At 48.3% G+C, this 11185-nt stretch overlaps 1 protein-coding gene across 1 annotated transcript in view; it reads right to left on the bottom strand.

Moving 5' to 3' along the window:
• Positions 1-4044: 4044 nt before the first annotated feature.
• Positions 4045-11185, bottom strand: part of TRANK1 (tetratricopeptide repeat and ankyrin repeat containing 1) — an 84009-nt gene continuing 76868 nt past the window's right edge. The window contains exons 21-23 of the mRNA XM_021666560.2: positions 7931-10974; positions 6708-6806; positions 4045-5593 (exon numbers count right to left, since the gene is read on the bottom strand). Coding sequence (XP_021522235.2) covers positions 5493-5593; positions 6708-6806; positions 7931-10974 — 3244 coding nt within the window. The 3' untranslated portion in view covers positions 4045-5492. The remainder of the gene's footprint in view (positions 5594-6707; positions 6807-7930; positions 10975-11185) is intronic.

Here is an 11185-nt window from a genome sequence, read left to right as displayed (position 1 = left end):
GAGAAATTTTGGGCATTGAGCAGATGATAATGGTTATGGCTAGAGAATCTCTGAAATGCCTTCTTGTCCTGCAAGAACCCTGAAGGAGTTAAATGCACAAGGAGAAATGATCAAGAAGAGTAGCGCTATGCTGTGTCATTTGCTACATATTGTGCCCCAGACCTGCAATAAAAGGACATATCCAAGGCCCCCACCAATCACATTTCGGTACCCAGGAGCCCTGTGTCCAAATAGCCCTGAGCCACTGATGTACTGGGCCCAAGTGGAGGCCAACCATGGCTGGTTAGGGAAGAGGGGGTGCAGACATGAAATGAGTTTGGATATATGGCTGAGATGGTCACACACATGCCAGAGAGGCCGTTCGTGCTATAGGACCAAGCAAGGGCGGGAAGAGGAGGAGCGGGGAAGAAGACACTGTATAGGGGTGGGCCTGCCTATCTGTGACAGCCAGAAGTGTTGGCTGAGAGTGGCCCAGGGGAACCAGAACCCAGGAGACGAGTGGGAAGAACCATGTAACATCGATAAGAGGGACCCACCCCTCCAGCAGCTTGTCCAGCAACTAAGTCTCAGCACTGGTGAAGGCCTGCACTACCAGGTAGTTGCCAAAGTGCACACGGGAGGTAAATGACAAGCCTGGCTTAGAAGGAGAATCACCCATGTTCTCAGATACCCTATCAGCTGGGACAGGAGCGGGTTATTAGCAGCCATGATGAGCTGAAGGAGACAGGGCCTCCCTCATTTTCCCCATACCTGATTAGCCTCCTCATACTGCAGAGATCTCAAAACACCAGAGAGTCCTTCAATAATGACTTAGGCCACATTTCCCACCAAAGTAGGAATAGGGCCCAGAGCAGGACTTGAATTAATTTAAATAAAATGTGACATTTCTTGCACAACTGAGATTCACATGTATTATACGACCATTAGACACCAACGTTATCAAGCCATACTGAAATCAGAAGGAAAGGGAGGAAGCTCATATCCAATCCCATTAACATTTACAATAAAATGGAATGCCTCATATGTACATAAGGTAATACCTGGAAGTTGCTTTGTTGAGATTCGAGATTGGATTTTTATAGCCTTGGTCATTTTCTTTGGCCACAGGAGTCATCCTCCTGTCCGGCCTGGAGGGCCCTTTCTGAGAGCTCTGAAGTGCGAAGTACAAGCCCTGTCCATCTGCCAGCCTCATCTCTCTCACATCTCCACAAACTGTGAGCCATCTGGCAGCACTGGACTCAGCCCCTTGGGAGGAGCCCAGAAGACTCTCTTCGACAGCACTGGAGAGATTAATAGCTGATGCACTCTGGCCACCAGTGGGAGACCTTGGAGATAGCAGAACCGATGAACGCTAGTATTTCCTCTTTCCACACTATCTGAGAGCAGGTGTAACATAAGCTATAAATCACCCAGAGCTCATGCTGGTTGGTGCTGGCCAGGGTGTCCAGCAAACCTGGGGCTCATTTTGGACTACAAGTAACCACATCAGGGAAACAGAGGCAGGCTGCCCAGGAAAAGGTGAATTACAGGATCTTTAGCCCTAGGCTTGGGAGAAGTGGTGCAGGGGATGGGATTCCTGCATGTAAACCACAATACTCAGGGTAGTGAAGGCTGAGGGTGCTAAAGAGAGTAAAGCTGGCAATGGTGGCAGCAGTGCACCCTGTGCTGTGCCATCCACTGGGAATGACTCTGGACAGCTGCTCTGTCCTGTTCTTGAGGGTCAGAGGTCAAGGTGCTCCAAGTGGGTAACAGTAGAACACACACAAGTGTCCTTGCTGGGCCTTCCACTTTTCTATAGGAAAACACTACCACCAAAAGATGAGAGATCGAAGAGAATGAGCTCTCTAAATGCCCAAGGGCTGGCACACCCTGCACAAGTGGGCAGGAGTGATAGGCTCTGAGAAAGCATGGCTGGCATTTGCTGTTGACCTTGGAGTCTTGAGTCCTTGGTGGAAAGGGTGCTAGCTGGAATCGGAAAACCCAGGTCTACATCTCAGCCCTGCTCCAAATCAGCTCTGTGACCCGGGGCAAGTTGTATCTCTGGGCCTCAGTTTCCCCTCCTGGAATTTGCTAAAGTACTGAGGTGCTAGCACAGAGCTTAGGATGCTGTTAGCTCCCATGTCAGTTCATTCTTCCTGGAAGATTGGACTCTTGTGGCAGAGAGAATGTGAGAACAACAGCTCTTGGCTAAGGATGGTCAGGCCAAAGTGTGCATGTGTTGGTGGACAGAGGGAACAGCCAGAGGCTCAGAAGGCCCTCTCTCTTTCCCCAGCAGGCCTCAAAGAACCCAAACAGCATTCTGAATGCTTAACACTGACTGCAGGGAACTGAAGTCAGTGTCTAAGGCACCTAGAAAAACAGTTTCTTCCTCAGGATGAGTTTTTAGAAAATGAACTATCCCTAAAGATTCACTCCCTTGACTGGGGAGGTAGATAGTAGGTACATGGGTGGTTATCCAGTGGCTGGATACGCAGGGGCGCCTGGAAGGCACGCGAGTGGGATGATCGTGACAAAGCCCCACCTCGGGCGAACGCCCTGTGCAGAAAATGGCACAGCAGACCTAACTGCTGCCCTCTGAAAGGTCTGCTTACTGAGTCTGGAAACTTGAATTTCAAGACAGCTCCCACCACCCCCAGAACGGACTATTGTGGCTCACAGTGCCTAAGGGGCTTGTATAAACAATGTGGTGTATGCTGAACACTGCTTTTTTTTCTGTGACTCTGGAACTTTGGTATGTGCTAGGCGGAAGATACCCATATGACCAGCCCCTAGTAGAAACTCTGAGCTCTGAGTCTCTGAAGAGCTCCCCAGATTGGCATATTTCACACAGCAAGTTGTCACAACTCATTGCGAGGAAATGCAGCCTACTGCGTGTGACTCTGGAAGGAGCCCTGGAAGCTCACACCTGGTATCCCCTACACGGCACCATGGGCCTTTCCCTTTGCTGACTGTGCTTGGTATGACTTTGCTATAATAATCACAGCCATGACTCCAGCTTCATGCTGAGTCCTGTGAGCCCTCTTAATGAATGACCAAACCTGACAGTGGTGGTTTTAGGGGACCTCAGATACACATCCTCCATCCTGGACTTCTGGGCAAGTCCAGGACACCAAAGCCACAGCTACTGAACTGGGCCCAGGATTCAGGTCATGAAGGGAAGTTACGGACCCTTCTGCTGAATTCCATTCTTCTCTCGCAACCTCCACAGCCCCACTCTAAGGAGCCTTATGAGTTGAGGAGTCAGACTCTTGGGGGTGGATCTCAGGTAGTTCTACTGAACAGTGCTGATAAAGACGCAGCAGGATCACCTGTCGCATTTCTGAGCCTCTTTAATTTCAAAGGATAAGATCAGATGCTTTGCTTGCTAAGACTCAGCTGTCCTGCTCACCTGACTCGAGCAAACACAGGCATCACAGCACCAAGACTAGAGGGTACTCAAAACCATGCAACATCTCACAGAACCACTCTGAGTCAGGCAGAAAGGGACCATACACCACTTTCCCAAAAGGGGAAACTGAGGCCCAGCTGGGTTATGTAAATGCATTTCCCACCCACGCAATACACATGTCTATCACCACTCTTTTCTCACATTTCCATCTCTGTCCTACAGCAGATCATGAGGCTCCTATGTAGTGTGGCATGAAGGTGCTCAGGGTTGAATAGACCCAACTCGCCCGGCATTCCACAGCTCGTTAGGAACGGGAGACGGATTTGATTCCAGACCTCCTGCCTTCCAGGGCAACATTCCTTGTTGGGAAAGTCCCAGTACATGGTACAGATAAAACTCCTTACTGTCCAAACCGTGCATGCTTGGGAGCACCCAGATTGGAAAGAATGTGCATGAGGCGGGCCCTCGAGAACACCAACCAGCTGGGAGTCCTGGACTAGGCTTTTTTTCTCTGTCCCTTGATTTCTGAATCTCTGAAGGCACAGAAAGCTTCGTCCTGGCCAACATCAATCAGCTGACCAGGGGGAACCAGCTCCAAGATTTACCCCCTTACTCTCTGAGTAGAGACTGGAAATAAACAACGAAACACCAGCAGGTAAGAGAAATGCTTTAACTTTATAAAAATGTGATCATACAGCAAGATATTATTAAGGTTTTCTTTTTTTTCTGTCAAGTAAAAAAAAAAAATACCTGGAATTAAAAAAATTAGAAACAAAATCTAAGAAAATTTAGAAACAAGCATTTCAAGGAAACAATTTGGAAAGACAAGGAAGAGAAAGAAAACAATGAGCAGCATGAGCAGCAAAAGCAGCAGCAACGTCGGGGAAAGCTGGGTCTGCTGTCAATCAAAGACCAGCGTGCACCTGGCTTCCACACCAGGCTGAGCTGAGGGGTGGGGAGGGGTGGGCAGTAACAATCAGAGAGGCATGAAGGCTTCCCAGGTGGGACCACGCTGATGGCTGCTGGCTCAGCATGGGGAGAGGGTAAGCAACGACCTCCTACGAACAGGCCTAGACCCACCCTCTTATAGGCCTGCCAGCCACGTGGCAGTGACAGAGTTGGCTGAGCTGGCTTCCTCCTCTGTCCACTTGCTCTAACCTGCAGCTCTGCAGGTCACTGTCCTGCAGTGATTAATTCAGCAAGCAGAAAGTCATCAGAATGCCAACCTAAGCTAGGATGGCAAACTCGCCAGGGTGAACCAACAAAACTAGACTAGGCTGTGTACGAAACACTTTTTGGAATGTCTGGACCACAGCCAAGGCAGAATTAGGACCACTTTGGAGAGGCAGCTGGGACTGCTCCCGGCGACATTCCCCAGCCTTTCCCTCTAGGGAAGGGACATGCAAAGAACACTGGGTGAATTCTTGACTACGTTCTGAGGTAGTCTAACTGTGACTTGCACAGGTAGCTAAGAATGAGTCACAAAAAACAGAGGGAGGTGAGGCAGAAAAGTTGCCACAGAGAGAAAAGGCTAACGTCTCTAACAGAAGAAACTACACTACAAGTAGGCCCAGAAATGACTAGCATGTGGCCTGGAGGCCAGTGGTAGCCCACCCCTGGGCACACACAGCTCTCACAGCACACTTGATGCTGCAGCAGTGCAGCCGGAGATGAGGGAATCCATAGAGAGATTTCCTGGCCCAGAGCAGCAGCGACTCTGAGGTGAGGAATGTCTGTCTTAACACCTAGTCCTCTGCTACCGACTTAGGTCGTGATGGGGATAGCCAGACGGCCCAGGGACCATGGAGTGAGGAGTCCCAACATTCCCTTCAACTACAACTCCTCTACCTGAACTTGTTTGTGGGGAGAACTGGTACTGCTACACTCTACTTGGAAACACGTTAGAGGTCCTTGCAGGTGAGGGAGCAATCAGACCCTAAGCCACTGAAAGAGAAGTAATGAGAACAAAAAGCAATGGTGTTGTTAGACTCCCCTACTTTTTAAAATGCTAATTCGCATTCTTTTTGTCTTCTGCCCCAGCACTCAGGATTCTAAGTCAGAATGGAATGTTCCGAAGGATGAGGAGGCAGCAGCAGTGTGGACATTAGTACTTCTTCTGCCTTCCAGATTTCCGAGAACGCCTTCTAGGACGAAGCTCACCAAAGTCTTCAACTTCATTTTCATAATCATCTTCCTGAACGATTCCTGTTAAAAAAAAAAAAAAGAAGAAGAAGAAGAAGGAGAAAGAAAGTACAGAATGGTGATTTTTTTCCCCACTCCACTGTGAAATACAGCATCCTAGTAAAACCTAGTGTCTCTCTAATCATTGGTTTAAATTAATGAAGTAAAGCTTTCTGCCAGGGTGCCAGAGAAAGAGAGATTTCCTTTTAATACTGATGTTGCTTCCCAAGAAGAATCGAAGTAAACACCCTTCTCCAGAATTAAGTTCTTTTATAGGCTGGTTCCTCTGGCCCTATTTTAGAGGCCTTTTAAATAACAAAGAAATCAAGCAAAACATAAACTCAACCATACACTTGAATTGGTATACCAATTACCTTCCTTGTTAAATAATCACAAAATCCTAGACCCCAGAAGGGACTAAATGCTGAAGATTTTTTATCGCCCTGACATTTGTGCCAAGTCCCTTCAAGTTTTCCCCACCTCTGGGGTCTGGATGTTCCAGGGGCATCTGGGATTGATGAAATACTCAGAGCAAAAAGGAATATGGTCCAGTGGCTGGAATGGGCAAAAGGAAAGACGTTCCGGACCACATATAACTTGGCAAGATCATTCTGACTGCCAGGAGAGAAAGCAATTCATTCTACACAAGCTTTTAACCCTCTGTAGGAAGCAGCATGCAAGTTTCCCCAGTGATTGTTTGTTTTATTCAGAAGTATATCCCCAGGCCCAGAACAGCACTAATATATACTAGAAACTCCATAACTGTCCATCGGCTTAAATGACTGATTGACACAGGAAAACATTTCTCAAGGAATAGCTTCCCAATGCTTCATCCACCCTTGGAAGTCACTGTATTGAGTATGTGCAGTGACTGAGCGTCATCAGTAATAGCTCATGAGCAGCAAGAGGTTTATGGCAACTAACCCATGCCCAGAATAACGGCCCTCATAGTCAGATAGGAAAACTCTGATATTAGGTTGCTAGTAATTTGAGTCACTGGAAGTGATGCTACTAGACAGTCAGAGTCCTCTATTGACATCACTGGGCTGCTCCACTTCGGATTCCCCCTGGGAGTCAGCGGTAATAAGAACCACAGGACCCAAAGTGTTACCTGTCCCCAGAATCAAGGACTCCTTACCTTCCTCCTTTAAACGGACCTCCGTTTTCATCAACCAGTCTCGTGCAGCCCTGACTGACAGGATCAGAATGTTGGCCAGCTGAGTCATCGCCTCCTCCGCTACAGAGACCAAAGAACAGGGCTCTGAGTAAAGATGCCACTGAAGGGACTAGAACGCCAATTATTAGAGCCAAAGCCCACACATCCCAAGAGCTGGTCTCTGTGCTTTCCCTGAAAAGAGCCCTCTTTATGGGGTAAGGGACCTTCCAGAGCTGCCTTCTGCTGCCACAAGCATAAACTACAGGCTAGCCTGACGCCATTACTGTATGTCTACACAGACTGCCACACAACTGCAAACCTTTCTAAGACACTTGTGTCCAAAATCTCATTAAACCCTAGACTGGAAAGAGTATCTGAAATATGGAATGTTTTAAAATATGTAATTTCACTAAGTTTATACATAACTTCCACTTATTGTTGCTAAGAAGTAGCTAGTAAGAAAGCCAGGGAACTGTAATCCCAGCACCTTGGGAGGCCGAGGTGGGAAGATCACCTGAGGTCAGGAGTTCAAGACCAGCCTGGCCAACATGGTAAAACCCCATCTCTACTAAAAATACAAAAATTAGCCATGTATGGTGGTGAATGCCTGTAATCCCAGCTACTCGAGAGGCTGAGGCAGGAGAATTGCTTGAACCCAGGAAGTGGAGTTTGCAGTGAGCCGAGATCACACCACCACACATCAGCCTGGGCGATACAGTGAGACTCTGTCTTGGAAAAAAAAAAAAAGCCAGGGAAAATGTGATTCTAGAATAACATAAGAATTCTATTAAAGACTCACATTGGGTATAACTTAAGGACCCTCCTAAAAGAAAGAGAACAGCTACACACTTCCAGATCTTACTCAGGGGATGCATGGGTCAGGAGAACCTTAACGAGTCTTCTCAACACTCTAAACATTCTCTCTGTATGTTCTCCACAGAATTAGCAAACTGTTTTCTAATCTGGAGTACCTGGGGTAACTATCCCAAGTCAAGGATAATCACAAACTTTTAACTGGGGGAGGGGTGATCCAAACAATGAGGTTTGCCATAACCTTAGAACATACATTCCTCATTTGTATTTCTTCTAAGGCCAAGATTCCACCATCCCCAAGTCAGAAGCCACTACAAGGGACTTAACCCTGAGAAATGTCCTCAGAGCCCAGGTCTAACCCCACCTGGGTCCCCATCTCTGCATGCCCTTACCGCCAGTCCAGGCTTTCCGCCTGTAGAGGTCCTCCACCATATCCGAAACCCTCTTGATGTGCTCCTGGACCTTCCTCTGCAGCATGTGGCTGTGCTCCTTGGAGCCCACATGACTGTGGATCCATACACTTTGCTCGATGTCCTGCACCACCAGCTTGCCTTCATCGATGGCAGGGTCCACCTTCTCATGGAAAAATTCTGAGTATCTCTGGTAGGCCACTTGCTGCCTCTGGTGGTGTTCTAGACGGATGTGCTGCTCGTAAGACTCGCTGTTCCTCTCCTGACACTCCTTCCCTTCCAGCTCAGCCCCAGAAAGGACAGCCACCTCCAAAGCTGCCCCCTCAAATGCTTTGCTGGAGCTGAAATAGTTCTCTGGGCCACGGGTAAACTTCACTCCACACAGGTCACACTGGGTCCTATCCACATCTGCCTTTTTGAAGTTCCCAGCCCCGGGATCCCTGACCTCCTCCCTGACATGCTCCATCTGGGTCCCCACTCTTCTCCTCCAACTGATACACAGAGACACCACCAGGCATGCCCTCCTCAACTTCCGTTGGATGGAGGCCTTACGTTGCTTTTGGGAAAGGATGGTGGCCAGGACGTGGTCTCGGTCTTCTAATGCCAGTTCATCCATCTCATCCTGGCCAAATTCACACTCGGGTTCAGGAAAGTAGTCCACGGGGTCCAAACAGAGCAGGCGGTTAAGTCTGACCTCTTCATAATAGAGGCCACGGACCATGGACCCTTTGGTGTGCACAGGGTCCCACCGCCAGCCACAGTCCATCAGGTACTCTTCATCCCTCTCAAAGAGCAGGTCCTGCAGTGCCTCAGCCACAGACTTCACATTGACTGCCACCAACACCCGCCTCACCACCTTCAGGAGCCTCTCAGGAACCTGGCCAGGGCAGGCCCCGCTCATGAGCTGCAGCCTTGACTCGATCTCCTGGAAGTGGCCATACAGGAGAGGCTTGCAATATGGCTGCAGGACCTCCTCAGCATTCACTAGCATCACCAAGCACAGCACCAGCGTCCGCTCAGCCTCGCCTGAGACCACATAGTCTATTTCACTGAAGGCATCAAGCAGGACGTTAAAGTTCACATTCTCACAGCCACACAGCACCTTGGCAAGGTAGGAGAGGTGGAACCGGAAATCCTGAATGGCTCTTGTCACGTCCTTCGGTTTGTAATCCTGAATGATGGAGAACACATCCCCAAGCTCCTTATCCTTCTTGCTAAACAGGAACTCCCAGTAGTGTAAGAGGGCAATGTAGCTCTTGGGGAGGCACAGAATGACATTCTTCCGGAGGCGGGCCAGCACCACCCCACAGTGGATGAACTGGAACTCCAGGAGGGCCACTGTGTTTCCAATGCTGGGGATGAGCGGTTCTTTACACCTCTTGATGAGGACATTCATGAAACGGAAAAAGAGCCACTTGTAGTCTTCTGGGTTCCTGTGCACGTAGAATTGATCAATGCAATTCTCCAGCAGCCGGATGAAGCACAGGTAGGTCTTATCCATATTTTCATCATCCTTGTTGGGTGCCAGCATGCCAGATTTCCCTTCTACTCCTTTTATCCTGCTGCCTCTCCCCCTGCCCCTTTCGTCTTTTTCAGACTGTAGAGCTTTGAGTTCCCTGTTGTAGTTGTTCTCCTCCTGGTGGAGCAGCTTTTCAAACTCCTCCGGGTAGCTGGAAGAGAGAAGGAAAGCTTGCATGGCACTCAGCCACAGGTCTGTGGATTCCCGGCGGCTGCGTGCGCTTTCGTTTTCAAACAGAAAGTGGATGTACTCTTTCAAAGCAAACCTGTAGGACCGAAAGGATTTGTAATTTGGTTGGAGGATTTCTTTGCATGCCATGGGGTTTTCTGACAACACTCTCTGATGGAAATGTTTAGGGAAAAGGACATCCAAAATGGATCTGCAATATGTATCTGTAGACAAAATATAATCAATTTCTTTAAGTTCTTCTGCTAAGATTTTAGGGAATACTTTTTTGGCTTCCAAAAGCAACCCATTGATTGCCACCAAGTTCATTTTCGACTGAACTAAACACTTGGCTTCACAACGCCGCAGAGGCCTGTGAAAATGTTCACAGTTTTCATCTTCACATTTTAAGCCTACAATAAACCTCATGCAGACTCCTCGGTAGGTCTTCCTGAGTAGGCTCTGTGTGATCTGACACAGCCTGCCCAAAAGGTGTTTGTTTAGGGCTAATTTCACTTGGTCAGTCATTATCAAAAAATGATCTTTTGTTTTCTTCTCTCTCAAGTTCAAATCCAGGTCAAAAATTATTCTTAATATGGGCCCTGGGTTGTTCTGGGCTAGCTGGCAATACTTGGCATCCACCTGGGAAATCCCAAAAAACTCAAAGCAAGACTTGACCATTTCCTTCTCAGCATTGTTGGTCACTCTTTCGAGGGCCCTGACCAGATTGAGGAGGATTTCCAAGCCCCCTGGAGCCAGGGCCAGAACCTTCTCAGACTCGGCCTCACACTGGCTGGCTGCTTCATAGAGTGCTTCCACCACTCCAGCCGAGTGGTTGAGTGTGTCAAACTTGAAGAAGGCATCTCTGAGCTTCTGAAAGTCTCTCAGGATTACCCCTTGCAGGAAGTGGGCCTCGGCAATGCCAGACAACTGGCCAGTTTGACAGCAGAGATCAAGTGCTTCTCTCAGAATGTCCTTGGTGTGCTCTATGTCGGAATTCCTGGCCACATTGAGGCGGGCAGCCCCCAGCAGACATGAGGCCTGGAAGTCCTTGTCGGCAGTGAGACTGGCAGCCTCCAGGAGGCAGCCATGTTGCTTCATCAGCAGGGCAGCCTCTTCTCTCCTACCTTCCCTGTTCAGCAGGTCTGCAGCTTCTGCTAAGCGTTTCCGAGACTTCAGGAACACCAGCTGGTCTTCTATGTCCAGCTTTGAGAGGACAGCCATCATTTCCTTCATCTTATTTGCACTCAGATACTTCGCTGCAGCTTCCAAGTAAAACTGACTGGCAGAATAGGAGAGCTTGGGAATGGGAAGGGTCTTGGTCTTTAGCATTTCTTCATACCTGCAAAGACAAAGGATGCAAATGTCAAGTTGGCATCACCCAATCAATAGAAAATTTCCTCCAAAATACAGCGCAGAGCAACTTAAATAAAACTCCCATATGCAGATAGCACAAAATGAAACCTAAACTTGTCAAGCATTCAAGTATTTTTAGAAAGGCCTTATTTTATATTATTATCAGTATAACAATAGTAAATAAAATATGCTTCAAT

This window comes from Aotus nancymaae, unplaced genomic scaffold (assembly GCF_030222135.1).
Source record: "Aotus nancymaae isolate 86718 unplaced genomic scaffold, 86718_ANA_hifiasm-v0.15.2.pri h1tg000038l, whole genome shotgun sequence".
In the NCBI taxonomy this organism is placed as follows: Eukaryota; Metazoa; Chordata; class Mammalia; order Primates; family Aotidae; genus Aotus; species Aotus nancymaae.
Note: the sequence above shows the minus strand (reverse complement) of the source record. Positions and strands in the feature narration are given on the sequence as shown.